Here is a 24,518-nt window from a genome sequence, read left to right as displayed (position 1 = left end):
GGTTGTGGGTTCGAGTCCCGCTCGGGGTGACTGTCTGTGAGGAGTGTGGTGTGTTCTCCCTGTGTCTGCGTGGGTTTCCTCCGGGTGACTGTCTGTGAGGAGTGTGGTGTGTTCTCTCTGTGTCCGTGTGGGTTTCATCCGGGTGACTGGCTGTGAGGAGTGTGGTGTGTTCTCCCTGTGTCTGCGTGGGTTTCCTCTGGGTGACTGTGAGGAGTGTAGTGTGTTCTCCCTGTGTCTGCGTGGGTTTCCTCCGGGTGACTGGCTGTGAGGAGTGTGGTGTGTTCTCCCTGTGTCTGTGTGGGTTTCCTCCGGGTGACTGTCTGTGAGGAGTGTGGTGTGTTCTCTCTGTGTCTGCATGGGTTTCCTCCGGGTGACTGTGAGGAGTGTGGTGTGTTCTCCCTGTGTCTGTGTGGGATTCCTCTGGGTGACTGTCTGTGAGGAGTGTGGTGTGTTCTCCCTGTGTCTGCGTGGGTTTCCTCTGGGTGACTGTCTGTGAGGAGTGTGGTGTGTTCTCCCTGTGTCTGCGTGGGTTTCCTCCGGGTGACTGTCTGTGAGGAGTGTGGTGTGTTCTCTCTGTGTCTGCATGGGTTTCCTCCGGGTGACTGTGAGGAGTGTGGTGTGTTCTCCCTGTGTCTGCGTGGGTTTCCTCCGGGTGACTGTCTGTGAGACACAGGGAGAACACACCACATTCCTCACAGACAGTCACCCAGAGGAAACCCACGCAGACACAGGGAGAACACACCACACTCCTCACAGACTGTCACCCGGAGCGAGACTTGAACCCACCACTTCCAAGTGCCTGAAGCTGTGAGACTGCGACACCTACCTGATGCATCTCCGTGCCGTCCACTGTTGTTTGTGTGTTGCTAAAATTTAATTTGTCTGTAAGTTTTTATTCACTATTTTAATTACCTCAAAAACTCGTTTCTAACTCTGGTTTTTTAGATTTGTAGCATATTCCCTCTGTGGGTTTCTACCTAAATAATTTGAAAATGCAATAATAATCAATACTACCCACCAGTGGAGAAGACATAAAGCAATATATCTTCATCTCTTTTCGTGATTTTCAGTGTTTGGAGGTCACTGCCATTTCTCTGTCATCAACAGAGAAAGAAGCAGCCTAGATGGTCTGATTGAGCTGCTTTGTTTTTTTTACTCTACTGACACTAGCGTTTCATAAACACGTTGGACTGACCTCCAACACGCAAACAGGCTGGAAAGCTAGCAAATGGTGAGAAAACAATTTTTTTTATTATTTAAGAAATAGTGTTTTTGATTATAATTGTAAATATTCCCTTTAGGAACTGACCACACCGTTTTCTGGATTTAGGTTCTTCACTTTTGTTTACCCTGGACAGATGAGAGTGCAGATGTGTGTGAAATTTTGGAGGGAAGTCGTGGTTTCACTATGTGGGTGTCCCCCCCGGGCCACGCCCCCTCACACCACCCGGCGATTAAGACCCGCCCATTTCACAAACCGATTCAAATTGCAGTGGTTCATCACAAACACAGATCTTTAACCGGCGCTCGCCGCCCGTTACAGACGTCACCTACTCTTCCCCCAAAGAGTCCCACTGGAATAGTTCTGTTCAGCGGCTTGAAAAGTCTTTAGACGGTGCTTGTACAAATAGTTCTCACTACAACAGTGTGGGAAGCCCTTCAGTCATGGCACAGGCTTTATTCCTGCTCTCCGTGGTGTGTGTTTTCTCTACAATTGGAATAGGTAGGTGCCAGAATGTTCCAGAATTACCGCGGTTATATTAAATATTTGTATATACATTTTTTTTCTAAAATAATAGAAAATATATCAAAAATAGCTAGCGTTTTTATTTACTGATTTAAATTAATTAATTAGAAAATAATTAGTTAATTTCATAACTAACAAATTAATTAAATTATTTCATGTCTAGGAGTTTAACATTAGGTGATATATTAATACAGATTTGACTTCTAAAAACCCATTTCTGATCATGAAAATGACATATTTAGTTTATCTCCAAGAAATAATGTTCCTAAGTGGTTTGAATGTAGTTTTTCAACTGTATTCAGTCAAAGCAGATCTCCATTTAACCCTCTACAACACAACTGCAACTCAAAAACGTCACTTTGCAGGGTGATAGGATTGGTTTCTTAGGTTTATGATGTCAGAAACACTGGCTACCTGTAATCTCCTGTTTAAGCCTGTCTTTGAAACACTGCACGTTCACATGGGAAATTCTCATTAATGGATTTGACTTCTTATTTCCCTCATGATTCGTCTCAGCCCTTAATAAAACAAACCAATCAAACAACACCAAACAACGCAATAAAAAAAGTTAGCTCTTTCTGCACACACTCTGTAACAGTTTTAGGTGAATTTATAGAGATTGGCTGCAGAAACGGTTTGAGAAAGACTGAAATATTGGCATAAACATCATTTATTCGTTAAGCTGCCGAACAGGTTTTCTGTTGCGTCACCCCGCAGCATCCTTCCATTCACTTAAGACTGCGAACTTGTCCCCTGCGGCTTTTCCCTGAATTCTGCCGTTTACTCTGAGGGCAGTAAAACCACAGCTGTATTAAAGCTGGCCTCCACTTCACCGACAGATAAAACATAACACAGTCCTCCTCCCCTGCATCACACAGCAGAAACTACAGTATTCACAGGCAACACAGTCCGTTATTTACATTCCTCATAACTTCAGTTCCTACACTATCTCTGGCACAGTTCCATTCGCAGACAGACACCAGGCAATACCTTGAAACAGCAGTGTCACATCTATAAAGTACAGAGTTGTATTGAAAATATTACTTATCTCCACTATTCTACAACAAACTACTTTTAAATCTGAGTCAATATTTCAGCCTGAACCGTGTTACGTTTCTAAAGCATATGGTAAACTAGATATAATGATAAATAATGAGTAATGTTTTTTAGACGGTTATCTACTTGTTCTTCAGGTTAAAATGTCTATCTTAAGTATTGTGTCGGGTTTTTTCTGGATTAATATTTGGACAGATTTGATTTCATGGGAGAAGAGATTTCTTCAGATTTACGGAGGCATTTCATTGGATCACCATTGCTATTAACGTATGCCGTTCTCAACCTCAAAATCACTCAAGCTGTGACTAGGGCACGTAATGGATAATTTAAATTGAAGTTTGTATCTCACATTCATGTTGTTATAAATATTCTTCACTTTAAAAAGTGACAGCTACTTGGGGATTGTGCTGTCTTTGGAATGTATCTTCCCATGAGAATATAGAAGGATATCTAAATAATCTCAGATTGCAGTTGTGTCATCTTTTGCACTTTTGAGAAAAGAGTTACCTGTGGGTTAATGTGTACGTGATGTCAGAGAAACTTTGCTCTAAAGTGGCCTTCTTTCAGTTACGAAAAATGGGTTAGTGAAAGATACACAGAGGGTTATCATTTTCTCTTGTTTTTCTTCTTTTGCTGCTTGGAACCCATTTTATGGTTCCAAGAATAGGCTGCGATGATCATAAATCATAGAAAAACATTGGATTTGGTTGTGCACCGTAACCAATCCGGCAGTTGGAGCGCTTGATAAGGCAAAGTAAGAGATAACTCTTTTAGCTTCAGGGAGGTGGTGTATGACATGAGATGTGTATTTTGATGTATGTCTTTACTTTCCATTTAAAAACATCCCCATTTTGGTGGATTTTTAGTTTACTGCATCATTTGTAAATAACAGCTGACCTTCACACTGTGTGAAAAAGTCTTGATGAATGGCCAATAGAAATGCTCCTGAATTACATTGACTTCCATTGATATTTAAGAATGTATTTTCCTTCTCTTGTAAAGTTACTGTTTTGGGAAATGCATGTTTGTAATTGGTTGATCATTTTAAAAAATACACTGTATTAAGGTGCACACTGTGCAGTTTTTATATCATATAAGTCTCTCAAGAGTTGTAGATGCATTATGTACCTTCACCACTAATCAGTTATCCATGTGGCCCTCTCCATGTTTCCACTGTTAAATTATGAGTTGTGTTTATTTAACCCAATCAGCAATGAGTGGTGTGATACACTGACTCCTCCTCTTTGGTTCCCGACAAAAACAGGTGACAATATCACTGTCTGGAGGCAACTCCCAAAGCTGGGTTTAGGGAGCAATCTCACTTCCTGTCTGTGTTGACAGAACAACCAGACTGAGGTCATTTTAAGGAGACCTGCCAGCGATGGCTGTTACATTTCTGGATGTTGCAACTTCTCTTCTTCTGGGAAGGATTTAGACTATAATTTGGAACATTTCTATAAGGATTATTATTGTGGTCAAATACAGATGTTGGATGAATATTTCTGGATAGACATTCGTCATTCAAGAGAACGCAGTGTCACTGTTTCCAAGGCCAATGTGGGGCCTTATAACCCTGTATAAAACACACTGACTTGAAGTTCATTCATTCATTCATTCATTATCTGTTACCCTTATCCAGTTCAGGGTCACGGTGGGTCCAGAGCCTACCTGGAATCATTGGGCGCAAGGTGGGAATACACCCTGGAGGGGGCGCCAGTCCTTCACAGGGCAACACACACACACTCACACATTTACTCACACACTCACACCTACGGACACTTTTGAGTCGCCAATCCACCTAACAACGTGTGAACACACCACACCCCTCACAGACAGTCACCGGGAGGAAACCCACGCAGACACAGGGAGAACACACTACACTCCTCACAGACAGTCACCCGGAGGAAACCCATGCAGACACAGGGAGAACACACCACACTCCTCACAGACAGTCACCGGGAGGAAACCTACACAGACACAGGGAGAACACAGCACACTCCTCACAGACAGTCACCGGGAGGAAACCCACGCAGACACAGGGAGAACACACCACACTCCTCACAGACAGTCACCCGGAGGAAACTCACGCAGACACAGGGAGAACACACCACACTCCTCGCAGACAGTCATCCGGAGCGGGACACGAACCCACAACTTCCAGGTCCCTGGAGCTGTGTGACTGCGACACCTACCTGCTTTTTTTTGGAGATTATACCAGCGTTAGGAACAAGAATTACATTAGATCAGATTAGATCAGAGGTTCCCCAGGGTTTGTGTATGGTAGGTTAGTATTGGTGAGTCCATGCTCCACACACTTTGCTCAGACCACAATGACCATGTGTATTAGTAAATTAATTAAGTAAGCTCAGTGAGATAAAGCACAAAAAATATGCAGTGTACCATCCTGCCCAGCCAAAGATGGAGGCCAGTTGGGCTCTCTGGAACTCTCAGACGACTGAGGCAAGATGCCATCTCCTAATGATAGAGTTTAAACAATGCAAGATTACTGTAAACGGTTTCCTGGCTTTTTGGTTACATTTTTCAATGGAACATAGGTCAATCTTTTTTTTTTTTGGGTTGTGGGGGTCATATAACACTACCAATTTCAAAAGAAAAAAAATTAAATAAAACGTTATTAAGTGTCAGTGAAATGTTAATTGTTTTAAGATATATATGATATTTAAAATATAATATGAAATTACTGCAAATAAATGTGTAATAATTGTATTGTTCCAAATTACTTCAAATGTACTGTATAAACTGCAGTTCGTGCAATAACTGTTTATTACAGTTACAGTGTAACTGTAATGATACACACCCTAATTCCTTCTCTTAGGTTTAGACCAGTCACACAGCTCAAAGCAGAGGAACCTGCTCTATGCTGGTCAGACCAGTTATAATTAAACAAAAAGTCACTGTTTGTCTAGCTTCAACAGGACACATCTCAGTTTTTGATTCATATATCTATTCATGCTTCATGCTGGTTGCACAAGAGGTAACTGGGTTTATTTAACAGCCATCTGCGACTGTTGACTCCTGATCTGTTTGAAGTTGGCATGCAACCACGGTTACTGGACGTTTTATCTGCTTTTTTAGCATTTATCTGTTTAGTAACAGTTGCTAAATGTGTGTTAAAGGCTAGTAATCTCTCTCTCTCCTGATCTCACATCAGATCCCAGTGACATCATCAGTGCCATAATTGTGCCAAGCCATTTGTTTAAATAAAGTGAGACATTGCATTTAACAACGGATACTAAAAACGTATGTTTCTCAGATGCTGCGCCTTGTGGCTCCAGGAACTTCCAGTGTGCGAATGGGAAGTGTATTACGACGAGGTGGGTGTGTGATGGCACCGATGACTGTGGTGATGGCACTGATGAGCTTCCTGCTGCCTGCTGTGAGTATGTCTTTTGATGCAAAAGTATAAAATTTCAGTTGAAAATCACATTTGCCGTTTTCATTTTAAATCAAACAAAGTCAAGCTAAAACATCACATCCTATTGTTGCTGTCCAAAGAAAACCAAGTATCTCAGTTCATGTCCTTTCTTAATTCATTTTCATTCATTCATTCATTATCTGTAAGCGCTTATCCAATTCAGGGTCACGGTGGGTCCAGAGCCTACCTGGAATCATTGGGCGAAAGGCGGGAATACACCCTGGGGGGGGGCACCAGTCCTTCACAGGGCAACACAGACACACACTCACATTCACTCACACACTCACACCTACGGACACTTTTGAGTCCTCAATCCACCTACCAACGTGTGTTTTTGGACCGTGGGAGGAAACCAGAGCACCCGGAGGAAACCCACGCGGACACAGGGAAAACACACCACACTCCTCACAGACAGTCACCCGGAGGAAACCCACGCGGACACAGAGAGAACACACCACACTCCTCACAGACAGTCACCTGGAGGAAACCCACGCAGACACAGAGAGAACACACCACACTCCTCACAGACAGTCACCCGGAGGAAACCCACGCAGACACGGGGAGAACACACCACACTCCTCACAGACAGTCACCCGGAGGAAACCCACGCAGACACAGGGAGAACACACCACACTCCTCACAGACAGTCACCCGGAGGAAACCCACGCAGACACAGGGAGAACACACCACACTCCTCACAGACAGTCACCCGGAGGAAACCCACGCAGACACGGGGAGAACACACCACACTCCTCACAGACAGTCACCCGGAGGAAACCCACGCAGACACAGGGAGAACACACCACACTCCTCACAGACAGTCACCCGGAGGAAACCCACGCAGACACAGGGAGAACACACCACACTCCTCACAGACAGTCACTTGTGGCATGCCTACTATCTCTTTAACTTCTGTTCTGTTAGAGTGTGATCTATGCTTGTGCTGTGGCATGCGACAGACTTACAGATTGCCTCTTGATCAGAACGTTTTTCCTTCTCAGTGTCAAAGACATGCAGACCCAGCGAGTTCAGCTGTGGAGGACGACTAAACCAGTGTGTGCCCAACAGCTGGAAGTGTGATGGCAAAGCAGACTGTGAGAATGGAGAAGATGAGTTCGGGTGTGGTGAGCAGCATTTGAATTTAATATTTTGGAATCTGTAATTAAAGTTCAATGCTGTAGGGCTAACTATATGCCAGAATGACAAAACCTGTCCTGATCATCAGGGTCTTAGTTTTAAATACAAATCAGAAATAGGTACATTTCTTAATAATGTGTTCTTACTGAAAGCTACAAGAAATTTCATTCGGCAATGAAGGAAATTTTCAGAGTCACGATTGAATATTTCAGAGGGTTTTGGTACATTTAAAGTCTAGCCTTTATTCTGTTTTACTTGTCACTTCTAAAATGACTTAAATGTGTGGCTGTTTGATGTCATATTAGTAATGTATAAATGATCGATAAATTAATTAACATATATTCATTCATTCATTATCTGTAACCCTTATCCAGTTCAGGGTCGCGGTGGGTCCAGAGACTACCTGGAATCATTGGGCACAAGGCGGGAATACACCCTGGAGGGGCGCCAGTCCTTCACAGGGCAACACAGACACACATTCACGCACACCTACGGACACTTTTGAGTCGCCAATCCACCTGCAACGTGTGTTTTTTGGACTGTGGGAGGAAACCCACGCAGATACAGAGAGAACACACCACACTCCTCACAGACAGTCACCCGGAGCGGGAATCGAACCCACTACCTCCAGGCCCCTGGAGCTGTGTGACTGCGACACTACCTGCTGCGCCATAGTGCCGCCCCCATTAACATATATTATTATTATTTTTTTTTTATTCAGACCCCAAGAAGTGTCTCAGTGGTGAATTCCGCTGTGCCAGTGGTCAGTGTGTGTCTCGTGCATTTGTGTGTGATGATGAAGCAGACTGTGATGATGGCAGCGATGAAGCCCATTGCTTGCCCACCACCTGCAGCTCCTCTAACTTCCGCTGCAACAACTCTGTGTGTCTCCCTCGGCTGTGGGCCTGCGACGGGGACGTAGACTGCCCTGATGGTTCGGACGAGTGGCCAGACAACTGTGGAGTTCAGACCTCACCTCCGAAGCGTTGCTCCATTCTGGAATTCCACTGCAGCAGTGGAGAATGCATCCACAGCAGCTGGAGATGTGATGGAGGGGTTGACTGTTTGGATCGCTCAGACGAGAAAGATTGCTGTAAGTTAGAATCCTCCCGCTTTATCTGAACAATGTGCAAAACTTGACATTCTGATTATATTGGCCAATATTTTTTCAGTGTTCCTGGCTATTTCAAGGCTGCACAGTATTGTCTTTTGATTGTTATCACAGTGTTGATATTTTGATAAGGAAAATTGCAATATAAACATGAGTAACTTAACAGCCAGTAAATGTCATTGTCCTGGACATAGGAAATAAAGTTTGACGCAAATGTGTAAATGTGAGTTTTTGAAAAGCAAAAAAGTCACTGCACTGTAGAAAACTTTGCATGCCAGATGTCAACCACAAGAATTCGCAGACATGTTATACATAGCAAAGTAATTGTGATATGAAATTTTGTCCATTTTGTGTTGAATTAGACTGTGTATCCTTTGTGTCAATAAATTAGCTTTTTTAAATTAGTCTGTATAATAAGCATTAAAATTACTAACTGAATGTGAATCTGAGAGTTTAATGGGGTCTTTATCCACAAAAAATCCATCTATCCATCCATTTTCTGTAACCCTTAACTAGTTCAGGGTCACAGTGGGTCCAGAGCCTACATGGAATCATTGGGCACAAGGCGGGAATACACCCTGGAGGGGTCACAAGTCCCCTTACAGGGCAACACACATTCACTCACACTTACGGACACTTTTTAATTGCCAATCCCCCTACCAATGTGTAATTTTGGACTGTGGGAAGAAACCGGAGCACCCGGAGGAAACCCACGTGGACACAGAGAGAACACATCACACTCCTCACAGACAGTCACCCGGAGGAAACCCACGCAGACACAGAGAGAACACACCACACTCCTCACAGACAGTCACTCGGAGGAAACCCACGCAGACACAGAGAGAACACACCACACTCCTCACAGACAGGCATCCAGAGGAAACCTACGCAGACACAGGGAGAACACACCACACTCCTCACAGACAGTCATCCAGAGGAAACCTACGCAGACACAGGGAGAACACACCACACTCCTCACAGACAGTCACACGGAGCGGGAATTGAACCCACAACCTCCAGGTCCCTGGAGCTGTGTGACTGCGACACTAATGTTTAAATAATTCTCTGCACAGCTCTAGCCACATGCCGACCAGATGAGTTTCAGTGTGGTGATGGGTCTTGTATTCATGGCAGCCTCCAGTGCAACCAGGTCTATGACTGTAAAGACATGACTGATGAACTGGGTTGTGTAAATGGTGAGTTATGTCAGTGGTGATTTTATGGAGTAATACCAGAACTTCCCATTTACAGCTATAGTACAGGCACATTCTACCATAATTTGTCTTAATATTCTTTCAGCATCCCATTGTGAAGCACCTTCCATGTTTAAGTGCCGCAGCGGTGAATGTATTGGTATGAACAAAGTTTGCGACAAGCAGCGAGACTGCAGGGACTGGTCTGATGAACCATTGCGTGAGTGTGGTAAGTACAAAATACCTCTAATTATTAAACGTAAAAGAGGTTGTAATTAAGGATCTACTAAAGGGGTAATTAACTATTGAAGTTATGTAAGATCACCCTACATATACCCTGCAAAATCACGTAATTTCCGTGTCAGACAAACTTGCTCCCTCCTCCACCCCATCTCCTCGCGCTTTCTTGTATTCCTCTATCCAAAGGTGGGGTACGGCTTCGCACGCATTCATATGCCACCCTGAACTCCCCCCCCAAAAAGCTTTCTCCTCGTATTAGAATTTGTTGGCGTGGTCTATACTATCAAAAAATTCATTTAAGTCAAGTTAGAGACTTTGGCACTCCATTATGATCAGTGCCAAATACTGTACATTAAAATAGCCTTATAATTATAGCATCATTTTATGTAGTTAACAACTGAATGTCAAATCAAATTACGCTTTCAATTACATTTAAATATATTTCAACAAGAATATTCAAAAATTCAACAATTTTGAAAAAATAAAAACTCATATTTTTATCCCTAGTCCCTAATGACTTTTGTAGTTGCAGTTGACTTTACTGCTTTTCCAAAACCAGCTCTCTGATTGGCTCTGATTGCTGAAGGACGGGACTTTACCCATCAACAGAATCCATCTTCACCTTTATGAGAATATTTCATTCCCTTATTTTTAACATTTCTGTTTTTACGTCACACAACACTGTCATCCCAAAAGTGTCCCAGAAGAGCTTTTATCACGTCCCTTAAGTTATTTGAATTGGACCCAGGACAGCGGCGTCTGGAGCCTTGCACTGTGTGTGTCACTCATTCAAGTCACAGCGCTCATCATAATGCATAGATTTGATTGGCTGAATAGCCTGATGTGTGATATGCAGGAACACATGTGATTAGTCTGTGAGTTTTCTGGAGCGCTGAAACTGAACCGTAACGACTAGAAAGGTCACACAACTTAAAACAAACACTATGTTCAAAATTAAACAGCTCTTAATAGTTTATCAGTTACAGGTCCAGGTCCAGATAGGACAGCGTCTGGGTCCGCACCTGGACCGCGCATTTTTATTAAAAGTGGGTGTCATGTTTTTTTGCATTGCCTGTAGCTAGTGGCAGTTGCCTCAGTCAGAAAATAGCACCATTACCTATAGCACCATTGACCAAACTGCGGCATGGTGGTGCAGCAGGTAGTGTCGCAGTCACACAGCTCTAGGGACCTGGAGGTTGTGGGTTCGATTCCTGCTCCGGGTGACTGTCTGTGAAGAGTGTGGTGTGTTCGCCCTGTGTCCGTGTGGGTTTCCTCTGGGTGACTATCTGTGAGGAGTGTGGTGTGTTCTCTCTGTGTCCGTGTGGGTTTCCTCTGGGTGACTATCTGTGAGGAGTGTGGTGTGTTCTCCCTGTGTCTGCGTGGGTTTCCTCCGGGTGACTGTCTGTGAGGAGTGTGGTGTGTTCTCTCTGTGTCCGTGTGGGTTTCCTCTGGGTGACTATCTGTGAGGAGTGTGGTGTGTTCTCCCTGTGTCTGCGTGGGTTTCCTCTGAATGACTGTGTGGTGTGTTCTCCCTGTGTCTGCGTCGGTTTCCTCCGGGTGACTGTCTGTGAGGAGCGTGGTGTTCTCCCTGTGTCTGCGTGGGTTTCCTCCGGGTGACTGTCTGTGAGGAGTGTGGTGTGTTCTCCCTGTGTCTGCGTGGGTTTCCTCCGAGTGACTGTGTGGTGTGTTCTCCCTGTGTCTGCGTGGGTTTCCTCTGGGTGCTCCGGTTTCCTCCCACAGTCCAAAAACACATGTTGGTAGGTGGATTGGCGACTCAAAAGTGTCCGTAGGTGTGAGTGAATGTGTGAGTGTGTGTGTTGCCCTGTCCAGGGTGTATTCCCACCTTGCTCCCAATGATTCCAGGTAGGCTCTGGACCCACCACAACCCTGAACTGGATAATGGTTACAGATAATGAATGAATAATTTAACCAACATTTGTAGTTTTCAACGTCTTTAAAAACAAATTTCATTTCACTAGGATTTAGTGAAAAGATCTATGCAGAGTGTAACTGTGACTTTCAAACTGTGATTTTCAGATTCTAACGAGTGTCTGTACAACAATGGAGGCTGCTCTCATATCTGTAATGACCTAAAAATTGGTTACGAATGCTTGTGCCCCAGTGGATTCCGCTTAGTGGACATGAAGCGCTGTGAAGGTAAGATCATGCTGAAGTAGCATTCTGTTCCTGGCATATATTCACTGCCATTATGTAACAAAAGTCAATCCTGGCTGAAGTATTTTCTCAAACCCTGGTTTACATCCATTTCCAAAGCTAGAGACAGGTGGAAGTCCTAAGTCAAATTTGATCTGTACATTCAATTTTTAATGGTATTCTGGACACATGTATGTTCAGTGTTTGGAAAATTAAGCCGTATTTCCAGCTTCTACTCACTCTTCAGTAAAAGTGGCTGCTCTGATCTGTGCCATAACTTTTTGTTGGTCTATTTCTTATGATAATGTTAGTAAATGCGTTCTCCGTAGAGGATGTGTCAACCTTGAGGTTTGACAAGCAGTGCCTAAACTTTTCATCCGATTATATGATATTTTTCCCCACACAGATATAGATGAGTGTGCTAATCCAGACACTTGCAGCCAAATTTGCATAAACCAGGTGGGCAGCTACAAGTGTGAGTGTGAGGAGGGCTACCAGATTGACCCAGCAACCAAAGCTTGCAAAGCTATTGGTGTGTATTTCCACCTTCGTAGTATTGTTTTTTAGTATGGTTCAATATTGTTTGTCCTCATCATTCCGTTTCTCTCTGTCCCTTTCAGGAACTATTGCCTACCTGTTCTTTACCAACCGTCATGAGGTGAGGAAGATGACTTTGGATCGTAGCGAGTATACACGAGTCATCTCTCGCCTGAAGAATGTAGTTGCCCTGGACATGAACATTGCCACTAAGGAGATCTTCTGGTGTGACCTGTCCCTCAAAAAGATTTACAGGTATTATATAACTCCCAGTTAATAAATTTAACATTCACTGGCAGCCTGTATTGTACTTCCAACAAGCAGCATTTATACTTTTGGCCTTGTGTTCCTGTACAGAATCTACTAGACCTAAAACTGTGATGTGTCAACTGTTCAAGACTATTTCTCTAGTGGGAGAACTGTATATGAATAACAGGCCTTACTTGTACTAGCCTCATATTCCACCAAAAATAACTGAATTATATCTAAATATAAAATGCCATCTGTGGTGGTTGCAAGCTGATGACTGGATAAATCTGTGATCCAGATACTAGATATATTCCCTGTTGATGTCTCTACAGGCTTTTTATATATATTTCTAGCAAAATATATGTTATATATTATACATTAAATGTATATATTTTTGTTCTGGAAGCTTGATGTGGTTTGACATCTAAACACTGCCTTTTAAAGTGTTTTGATTTAAAATGCTTTCTGTGGAAGGCTAAGTCAATGGGAAACAAGTGTTTATTCTATCTAAAAGCTAGCTCCAAAAACGTTACTACACAAAATATAAAACACTAATTTTGTAATTACATGTGGTCCTAATTGTTTTTTATACACCACAAAGGATTTGGATTGCAATTAAAATGGCTTTCTAGTAATACTTTGACTTACAAGCTTAATTCGTTGTGTGACCGGGCACGTTGCTCATATATCAAATTAAATTTACGCATTAAAATGAATTAAAATGCTCCGTTCCAGCCCCCGCCTCCCCCAAAAAAAACACACCAAATTTTTTGTTATGTGTATTTAAATGTACTTAAATATCAAATAATGTATAAAATAATAATAATAATAATAATAAAAAGAGAATATAAATAACTAATCTGGTTCTATTAAGTGTATTTACATTGAAGATGCTGGCAGAGGTGGGGGAGATTGGTGGAGGAGGTTGGGGGGGTTTTCTTTTCGTGCTCTATCGCTTAACATACTCGCTACACACTTAATGTTACAATGCTACATCGGTGATATGACCGAGATGCTTGCACGGCAAGACAACCAAGTGAACTGAACGTGTGCTGGGCTTCCTAGTGTTGGGTGGCATAAGCTCACTTGCTCAAAATTCCTAAGTTGATTCACTCTTAAGTTAAAGTTTCACTGTATTTATTTCACTCAAAAATTGAAGTACTAGCAAATGAAGGATATAACCTCATAACCACAGCCTTCCCAGTAAACATTTAGCTGTTGATTCAACGTTGAAATAACGTAATAACTGCCGTCTAATCAACGTTCTCTTAAAGTTGAAAATGAAAGTTGAAAAACGTCCAAACACAGACATTGACCAGACGACTATTAGACATATTTTAGACGTCCATTGATGTTATTAATTGGTCACGAAATAAACTTACTTGTATAAAACGCGTTTTGGACATCCACTGACGTTATCGATTGGTCACCACTTAACTAACTTATTAAGATGGATTTTGGACGTCCATTGACGTTTAAAATATGTATTTAACGGACAGGCTACATTTAGACCTTTTTTGAACGTCCAGGGATGTTCCTTGTTTACTAGGTTATATCCTGAAGGCTAAAATAAATGTGCCACTGTCTAATCACTAACGTACTGCTCTGATTTTCCTAGAGCTCCCATGGATTCAGCCGCAGACTTCTCACAGCACAACGTTGTGATTGGCAGTGGAGTAGATGCACCTGAGGGCATTGCTGTAGACTGGATCCATGGTAACATTTACTGGACGGACAGTATTCGTAGCACAATTTCTGTAGCAACAGCAGATGGAGAGAAGCGAAAGACACTGTTTCAAAAAGACCTGGCCAAGCCAAGAGCTATTGTGGTTGACCCAGTTAAGAAGTAAGTCATGGCAAATACCTGAAGCTTAATTGATATGGTGTGGATGTCCAAACATGGTGCCAGCTTTATCAGTGATAATGACATACAACAATTAGTGTGGTCTTGTGACGTAAGCTCTGCTTCTTGCTAGCTTTGTGTACTGGACCGACTGGGGTACACCAGCTAAGATTGAGAGGGGAGGATTGAATGGAGTGGACCGCAGTGCCCTAGTGACAGATAACATCATCTGGCCCAATGGAATAACTCTTGGTATGGACCTGTCCAGCTGATTCGAGACTAATAGTTCTTCCTTACAGAGGTTAACAAGGCAAAAATAAATGTTGTATACATTTGTTTTATGGACGTTCACAACCACAACTTTCACTAGCAGTTTTCTGTTATTGATATGTGAAAAAAAATGTAATTTTCAGACTGCTTTATATACCTCCACTTCCAAGTTTATCTTTCCCTACACCACTTTTCATGATAGGTTGAGTGTTTATAAACTCTCTTCCCTGTTCAGATCTGTTAAACCAGCGTCTGTATTGGGTGGACTCCAAACTGCATACTCTCTCCAGCATCGATGTGCAGGGAGGCAGTCGACGTACACTTATCATAGACCACGGCAGACTGGCCCATCCTCTGAGTGTCACGGTTTTTGAGGTGAGGAAAACTTTATAGATGGTTTCTTACATGGTTCGGTTAATCCTTAGAAGTCTGTCCATTGTTATCGCTATTTTTGTGTTGTATGGTGCCTGACTTATTATTGGAACTCTTGGTAATTTTGAGGAAAAACAGCCCAGTACAAAAATAGCTTATTGCTTATTCTTTTACTCATTATTTCTAAATGCTAACAAACAACTAAAATGTATTTGATAGAGAGACAAACATTAATTAGATTTGTATTGTACTTACAAATGTCAATGTGGTGCTGAAGGTTCTCAGAGATTCTGAGGAACTGCACTGTGGAGGTGAATGCATGAATGATTTACAGAAATATATCACATTATCTGCCTGCTCCAGGAGAAAGTGTTCTGGACTGATGTTAGCAACAATGCCATTCTGAGTGCTAACCGTGTGACAGGAGGAGACATCACAAAAGTGGCAGAGCACCTCATGTCCCCGGAGGATATCGTGCTGTTTCACAACCTCAAACAGCCCAAAGGTACACTGGCGGGTATAGTAATGTAATGTAAATTATTCATTCATTCATTCGTTCATTGTCTGTAACCCTTATCCAGTTCAGGGTCGTGGTGGGTCCAGAGCCTACCTGGAATCATTGGGCGCAAGGTGGGAATACACCCTGGAGGGGGCGCCAGTCCTTCACAGGGTGACACACACACACTCACACCTACGGACACTTTTGAGTCGCCAATCCACCTACCAATGTGTGTTTTTGGACCGTGGGAGGAAACCAGAGCACCCGGAGGAAACCCACGCGGACACAGGGAAAACACACCACACTCCTCACAGACAGTCACCCGGAGGAAACCCACGCGGACACAGAGAGAACACACCACACTCCTCACAGACAGTCACCTGGAGGAAACCCACGCAGACACAGGGAGAACACACCACACTCCTCACTGACAGTCACCCGGAGGAAACCCATGCAAACACAGAGAAAACACACCACACTCCTCACTGACAGTCACCCGGAGGAAACCCATGCAAACACAGAGAGAACACACCACACTCCTCACAGACAGTCACCCGGAGGAAACCCACGCAGACACAGGGAGAACACACCACACTCCTCACTGACAGTCACCTGGAGGAAACCCATGCAAACACAGAGAAAACACACTACACTCCTCACTGACAGTCACCCGGAGGAACCCCACGCAGACAGAGGGAGAACACACCACACTCCTCACAACAGACTGGTGTCATACCCAGAATGTGTTCCTGACTCATGCCCCCTGATTCATGTAGGCTTCAGAGCCATTGAGATTCTGATCAGAATGAAATGGTTACAGAAGGTGAATGAATGAATGGATGAATGAATGAAATTGTGGCACGCTGACCAAGAACCTGGAGGTGTGAGAAAATATCCCTACAGGTTTCATTGAAAAACTGAAAATGATTCTCCAAAGAAGAACACATGCTATGAATAGTGTACTCACTGAATACTAAATACTGATTGGTACTGAATACTGAAAAGCACTTGTATTTAATGGCTATTTTACTAGAAATTAAACGAAGAGTGTTCTCATTGTCTTCTTCCAGCTGTAAATTGGTGCTTTGTTGGCAATGGTGGATGTGAGTTCCTGTGCTTACCTGCCCCCCAAGTCAGCAGATTCTCACCCAAGTACACCTGCGCCTGCCCTGACAACATGATGCTCCACACGGATATGAGGAAATGTGTCCCTGGTAAAATCAGCATGACATGTATTAAGACAAGCATTACCAGTTCAATTTTAATGTCATTATCAGGCTTCATTCCAGAAATATTTTAGGCAGAGAATCATTTCAGTACACTTTTTTGTTTTTGACAGCTGTGCCAACAAGAATTCCCACTGAGCACCCGAAGACCACCGCCATCGCTCGCCCTCAGAAACCCCTAACCACTGCAGCAAAACCTTCTCCTACCAAACAATCAGCTCCAAGTACCAACACTCCCCAGCACGTCCTTACAAGTGAGCCAAAGGCTGCCGATTCCAAAACCCTACCAACCAACACACCTTTTACAGTGCCCTCAGAGCAAAGTAAGAGTCTGTTTAATGGCAAATTCAATCTAATCTACATTTCTGTGTAAATGAAATTGCAACACAAGTTAGACTCGTTTTACTCTAAAGGAAAGAATAAAATGACAATACTGTACATGGTGAATATGTTTTGTTTTTCCCCCTTTTCTCTCAGTAGTGTCAGATTCTCCATGGCTTCAAACGAAAGCTAATATAATCTATGTTATATTATGTCTATGTTACTAGAATTTTGGTTTTCAATAAAAAATATATTTCATGAACACAATAATATGAATTTAAAAGAGAAGTCTTTGTCTAAAGCCATAATGCAAGGTGGTATTCTGTATATTGTGCTTTACATTGCATTGCTTAATTGCCAACGTTAAAATGGAGGGACTTAAAACTCGAGACTATGATGGGGATATTTTACATTTCTTTATATATATACAGTTCTCTGATATGTTTGATATTGTGTTGTTTCCATAGACAATCAGAGGAGTGTTGATGTTGCCATGTCCAAGACAGCGTCCCCAGCGTCACTGGCCCTTTATATTACATTGCCCTTGGGTCAGTATTATGAACTGGATGATTATATACTATATAAGCTGAAATAATGAGTGTGATCTCTTTGAAATTGTTAAATGTGGTTTCTTAACCATCTTATTCTCCCTAAAGGTGTGGTATGTCTTCTTGGAATTGGGGGTGTTTTACTATGGAGGTCCTGGAAGCTGAAAAATACTAACAGCATTCATTTTGACAACCCAGTGTACCAAAAGACCACAGAGGACAAGGTTCATATATGCAGAAACTTCAACACTGAGGGCTACTCCTATCCACCTGTAAGAATTATACTCTATAAAATAAACTGACACTGATCTAACACAGCAGTTAGATTAGCATTAGCATCGCTAATTGTTTGAAATTTCTTAAGATCGTTGGTGTTTGGCAGTGGTTCTAGTTTTGGTATATGTTGGTGTGTTTGGAGTTGTTCTTGTTTCCAGCAAAGATGATGCGTGTAATCAACTGCCAAACAAGCCCTTCCTGGTGTGAAATGTGTGTATTAGACGATGGAGAATGGGAATGTGAAGTATGATTGAGAACCACTGGTGTAAGACACTGTAATCTAACGGATCTTTAACTTGTTCTTCCAGAGGCAAGTTGTCAGTATTGATGATGAGATATGAACGGATTTCAAGATCGGCTGCAACAGATACGCTGCTCCAAATCCATAAGAGATTCATGGTTTACATTTACTAAACTTGGGAAGCCAGCATTTTCCACACATCCTCAGCAAATGGACATTCTGGAATTCAAACGGACAGAGAATTCAAGAACACCAAACAACTTTGTTTCACCAACAGTGTACAAATCAAGGCAATATGTCCTAGAAGCTCTTAGTAAGCACAGAAAAACACAGTAACCTCAGACATCGACTTTAGTCTTAGTCTTTTTTATCTTTTACAATCAGGCTTAGCTTAAATATGTGTCTCACTAAGTCATTATTTTAAGAAAAATGAAAATACAACAATGAGATATTCCAATTCTACAGGACTGCTACTCAAAATCCCAAAAATACGGTGTGTATTGTAGGTACATTTTTGCAAGCTATCAGATACTGTAAGTACTGTATGTGTTATATTGGGGTGTTTTGCGTATATATTCATTATTTTCCACAATACAACTTTATAAGTAACATACCTCAGGACATACAGCATAAAGCTTAACAGATAGCTCTGCCTAAAAGCCCCATTCTGCATCTTAGATGTAGACTTCTAAATGGTTTTTGGTTTTATAACTTTTCTGAAAACACAGATGATCGATAAACCAAAGTCTGTAACTGATTATGCAAGTGTGCTACCGTAAACCAGTTGGAAACAAACCAACGTCAATATGTTTTATGAGAAGCATATTGCAGCATTTTGCATTTGTGAAGGCAGCTACCCAGTTACACTACAATCCTGTGATGAAACACACACCGCTAACTCCTAAGACTCCTCAGAAAGAACCGTTTAAACATCATTCTTCAGGTTCTTCAGAGGTGGTTCTTTATTGATCCCAAGGGAAAAAGGGTTTAACATCATTAATGTTTATTTTATTGCATCATCACTTGCAAAAGTCCAGGTTTTTGACATCAGACACCCTTACTACTTGAAAAGCACCTTTAATAATATGTTTTCTGTACATTTTTGAGACGCTAAAATCAGGTTAATGGCAGAGGAAGAGGGTAGGATCCCTCTCTGTGGAAGTATGTAAATATTTTCTTGTGTATGTAAATATATTTTCATGTACGGTAGGGTTACCTCCAGTTTGTACATTTTGAACTTCAGATGTATATAGACTTTATTTATTGTAGAATCTACATGTCGTGATTAACAGGAATTTGCTGTGATTGTCTGGTTGAGGGCTTGTGTGAATGCACTCTGTAAAAAAGAAACCACTCTCCAATCTCAATAATCTAAATGTATGAGTATGTTGTTGTAGAGTACGTTCTGCCTGATGTTGTTTTACATGCAATGAATGTATTCACATATATTTTCTAGTATTTTCCAAAAATTATTCTGAATATATTTTCCTGTGCATAATGATTTTATAAATCTGAAATAAATGTAATTTTTCACTTATTATATTAGAGATTGTTTTATTATTTTGTACAATACATTACAGTTGAATACTTCCCTCTGGTTTGTTTACATTCAGAAGCGTCTTGCCTGTGACGTAGATGGTGGACAACAACTCTAGAAGTTGCACTTAATTTAATGCAAAATGACGAAAAGGTGTGTTTTTGGCTGCAATCATTCAATGTACAGTGGGACATCTGTGCACAAATGGCCCAAAGATCCCAAAATATCCAGAAATTGGAAAGGGCCATCCGCTCACTTCGTTATCTGTAGCTCATTTCACTGGCGCTTTTCCAACAATATGGGCATGTAAGGACACCAACATGGAGGTAAACAGGGTAAGGACACTCACTTCGCCTGTTTTAGTTGGTGTTAGTTAACGTTAGCTTGACTCGCTAAACTCGGTGCTCAGATTATACTCGGCTACGTAGCTGCATTATGGAGGTTTATAGCGTCGGATGAAATCGAGTTCGACTTCGATCACATTTAAATTTGAGTTTAGCTTATTGCTAGGCTATTGTCATGAATAATGTTGGTTATTTAGCTAGCTAGGTACTGTCATAACGGCGTTTTACCGCGGCATTGTTTAGCTGTTGTCCACCAGTGACGTCACGGTTGCGTTCAAGAATTTCCGTAGCGAGCTCGGGTTTTTCCGTCAATTTAATAGAATTGTCAGTTTTAAAGCAAATTGAGAATGCTATTTTCATTCTTATATATGTCAGTAACTAAAAAAAAAACCAAAGCACTCTCTCGGTCAGTTTTGCTAGGCTTTCTCTTCTTAGACTTCCAAATGTTGAAAAGCATGAACCGAGATGAGGATATTGCTCTATTCCTGTTCCATAGGTGGGTAATTTATATATTTTTTGTGTAAATGGAAATGACTCTAAATTTGGAAAAGTGCTAACAGCATGAAAGTAAAAACACAAATACTCAACTTACAAATGAGTTTCTGTGGCAGTTTCGAACAGTGAAATAACTTACAGTCAAGTTAAATTTAAGCCTTATACTTCAACACCAATCTCAATGACGTTGGGACGTTGTGTAAAACATAAATAAAAACAGAATACGATGATCTGCAAATCCTTTTCAACATATATTCAGTTGAATACACTACAAAGACAAGATAAAGTATTTTTGCTCATATTTCACCAGTAATACGACTGTTAGTAGTTAGTTACTGATGAAAACATAATACCAATTGCAATAAAATTCCAAATGTAACCACATGATTCTTTTAACTTGTGAGTTCAGTTGTTTTAAGGCTCTCATCTAGATGTTAAAATACTCTTCTATAGTTCCCATTGTAACAATGTTTTAATATTAATAGTTTTATTACAACGTACAATGAAATGTACACACACACACACACTAGTGCACTAGGGGCTGTGAACACACACACAGAGCAGTGGGCAGCCATCCCCGGCACCTGGGGAGCCTTTGGGGGTTCAGTGCCTTGCTCAAGGGCACTTTAGTCATGGATGTTCCTGCCGGTCCTGGCGGTCAAACCGGCAACCTTCCGGAACCAAGCCTGGTCCTCTATCCATTAGGCAAAGGCTGCCAAGCACTGACAGTAGACATTGCACTCATACATGAAATAACTAAGCCCACTGCCGTGGGTCAGTGTAAAGCTGAAAATCCCTCCAGGTTTTGGGCTGCAAAGCATTAGCCAATAATTTCTGAAGGTGTTAGAATGGCTCTGTGATCCAGAACTAATCACCAAATGACAGAACTTGATCTCATCTGATCCCCACAGCAGTGTTCCAACAGCTAATGCAAAGCACACCTAGAACAGCACTGTTATTTTAACCATTTGACTGTTAAATACAGGTACGTATCAAACACATCTCTTAAATGAAGCAATGATGCAGTAAATATGATTTCTCCGTTATTCATTTCTGCGTTCTTCTGTGACTATTGCTATACAGTTTATTTATTATGAAATGCACAGTTACTTTCTGTTTTTAGGTCCCTCTCTGCCTGTCTTCTTTAAACTTTGAGCCTCTCAAAAACGTTTTTATGACCCCTGTAACTGCCACTGAATCACAGGAGGCCATTACTTGTGGGGTGAGGTCAAAATGGACTTTTTTATATTGTTGTAGTCCTAAAATCCAGGACATATTCTTGTTAGGTTCTGTTAGAGATAATAAAATAACAGAAAATAATAATGGAAAAGAAATATTATTACTGGTGCGGCACGGTGGAGCAGCAGGTAGTGTAGCAGTCACACAGCTCCAGGGGCCCGGCGGTTGTGGGTTCGATTCCTGCTCCGGGTGACTGTCTGTGAGGAGTATGGTGTGTTCTCCCTGTGTCTGCATGGGTTTCCTCCGGGTGACTGTCTGTGAGGAGTGTGGTGTGTTCTCCCTGTGTCTGCATGGGTTTCCTCCGGGTGACTGTCTGTGAGGAGTGTGGTGTGTTCTCCCTGTGTCTGCGTGGGTTTCCTCCGGGTGACTGTCTGTGAGGAGTGTGGTGTGTTCTCCCTGTGTCTGCGTGGGTTTCCTCCGGGTGACTGTCTGTGAGGAGTGTGGTGTGTTCTCTCTGTGTCTGCGTGGGTTTCCTCCGGGTGACTGTCTGTGAGGAGTGTGGTGTGTTCTCCCTGTGTCTGCGTGGGGTTCCTCCGGGTGACTGTCTGTGAGGAGTGTGGTGTGTTCTCCCTGTGTCTGCGTGGGGTTCCTCCGGGTGACTGTCTGTGAGGAGTGTGGTGTGTTCTCCCTGTGTCTGCATGGGTTTCCTCCGGGTGACTGTCTGTGAGGAGTGTGGTGTGTTCTCCCTGTGTCTGCGTGGGTTTCCTCCGGGTGCTCCGGTTTCCTCCCACAGTCCAAAAACACACATTAGTAGGTGGATTGGCGACTCAAAAGTGTCCGTAGGTGTGAGTGTGTGAGTGAATGTGTGAGTGTGGTGTGTGTGTGTGTGTTGCCCTGTGAAGGACTGGCACCCCCTCCAGGGTGTATTCCAGCCTTGCGCCCAATGATTCCAGGTAGGCTCTGGACCCTGAACTGGATAAGTGTTACAGACAATGAATGAATTAATATTATTACTGCTTTAAACTGCTAATTTTTACAGTTGGACTGTAGTTGTTCTCCACTAAACTGTAGTGCTATGTACTGTGTTTAAACAGGGCTGATGCAAAATATCTGAAACAGCTGCCAGGAGTCTTAAGCAGCATTACTTCTATCTCAATTTGTCAAACAAATGTGGCCCACCAGATGACCACATGATTCTCAACCGTCCAGTTAAATGGGGCCAACCTTTAGCCGTGGCCAATGAGAGAACAAGATTTTTTTCTGCCAACTTGTTTTTGTCAAATGTGATTGGGCAAGCGGCTCCACTTCATATGGGCTACTTATCCCAGTCTCACGTTCCTGGCACCCCCCACGTGTATTATTCTACAGAGCTCTTGGAAAACAGTGGCAGAGGGAAATCCACGAAAGAGGTGAAAATTGGGGGCTCCTACCCAGTAAATGTCAGTGGAGCCATGTGAGCTCACAGCTGTTGGATAAAGTTCACGTTCAAGGTTGTGAGGGAGTGTAAGCGAGAAAAACTTCTAGAACAAATAGAAAGTTACGTTTTACTTTTAGTGGTGAACACTATCTCGCATTTTTTATACATCACAGGCGTCGTGTGAGATCTTATATGTTTAACTTGGTCTTATAAGCAGTTAAATTAAGAACAAAGTTATATTGTAATCAAAGAAAGATAAAAAAAAAATTTTCGTACATTTTGGTGCAATGTGTTATTCCTGGCAGGAAACAGAAGCACTTTTTCCAGAAACGTAAAACCAATGATTAACCTGTTTTTAAAAAAGGCAAAACGATGATGTATTTTTATAAGATAATATATTACTCATATTAAACTGAAATGTCCATGATATCGAAGTTGGAACTGATTAAATTATTCATTAATCCGAATTCTTAGAAAACTCCATTCTTATCATCCCCTCTTTCTGGTACATTCCTGTGAGCCAAAGCCAAACCTGAACGTTGAGTAACAAACTTCTGGTGACCAACTGGAGTGAGCAGACACATGTACAAGTACCAAATGTGCACTGGACATTAGCGCTGTCTTGGCGTTTCACTAGCAGCCATTCCCTGTATTCATCCTGCATCTCTTAGTTAATGTTTATAGTCAGGGACGCCCTAATGACTTTGAGCATGGATTTTTGTTGCTGTTGCTAATCCGTCAGGTTTGTGAAACAGAGCTGCTTCCTAATATTAAAGAGAAGGGGCCCTGGATAAAGAGGCTGGAAAATGGAATATCAGTCATGTCTTCAGGTGGAGCATTTAAGGCATCATGCGTCATAATACAGGCCTATGACAAATCCACAGTTAAATTCCACAGAAAAGCAGCGATACTGCTGTACTAACCCAATTATAGCCTCTTTAACCTAACAACTTCAGCAGTGTTTACAACCATTATCTCGGTGTGTTGTTGCCGATTTTCACTGGGAGACCTCTCAGTGCCGTATCATCCTGAAACACTGGCGATAAACATGAAAGCAATGATTAATGGAACGTCTCTGCACTCTGAACAG

General features: G+C 42.2%; 1 protein-coding gene across 1 annotated transcript; it reads left to right on the top strand.

Moving 5' to 3' along the window:
• The first annotated feature begins 1,535 nt into the window (after window positions 1-1,535).
• ldlra (low density lipoprotein receptor a) lies at window positions 1,536-19,946 on the top strand. The gene is made up of 18 exons (XM_066641974.1): window positions 1,536-1,723; window positions 6,078-6,200; window positions 7,241-7,363; window positions 8,098-8,469; window positions 9,561-9,683; window positions 9,787-9,909; window positions 11,958-12,077; window positions 12,481-12,606; window positions 12,695-12,866; window positions 14,479-14,706; window positions 14,837-14,955; window positions 15,209-15,348; window positions 15,709-15,850; window positions 16,915-17,058; window positions 17,184-17,393; window positions 17,859-17,939; window positions 18,048-18,211; window positions 18,524-19,946. Exons 1-18 carry the CDS (start codon window positions 1,666-1,668, stop codon window positions 18,554-18,556), a joined length of 2,601 nt encoding a protein of 866 aa, XP_066498071.1. The 5' UTR covers window positions 1,536-1,665; the 3' UTR covers window positions 18,557-19,946.
• The last annotated feature ends 4,572 nt before the right edge of the window (window positions 19,947-24,518 follow it).

Source organism: Hoplias malabaricus, chromosome 13 (genome assembly GCF_029633855.1).
Source record: "Hoplias malabaricus isolate fHopMal1 chromosome 13, fHopMal1.hap1, whole genome shotgun sequence".
Classification (NCBI taxonomy): Eukaryota; Metazoa; Chordata; class Actinopteri; order Characiformes; family Erythrinidae; genus Hoplias; species Hoplias malabaricus.
This window is presented reverse-complemented; position numbering and strand designations above follow the sequence as displayed.

Bases quoted from the DNA above. Each gene is read 5' to 3' on its own strand.
- ldlra (XM_066641974.1), top strand. From the start codon at position 1,666: ATGGCACAGGCTTTATTCCTGCTCTCCGTGGTGTGTGTTTTCTCTACA. The intron at 6,201-7,240 runs GTGAGTATGTCT...TTTCCTTCTCAG, and splicing joins TGAGCTTCCTGCTGCCTGCT to TGTCAAAGACATGCAGACCC. The intron at 17,059-17,183 runs GTAAAATCAGCA...TGTTTTTGACAG, and splicing joins TATGAGGAAATGTGTCCCTG to CTGTGCCAACAAGAATTCCC.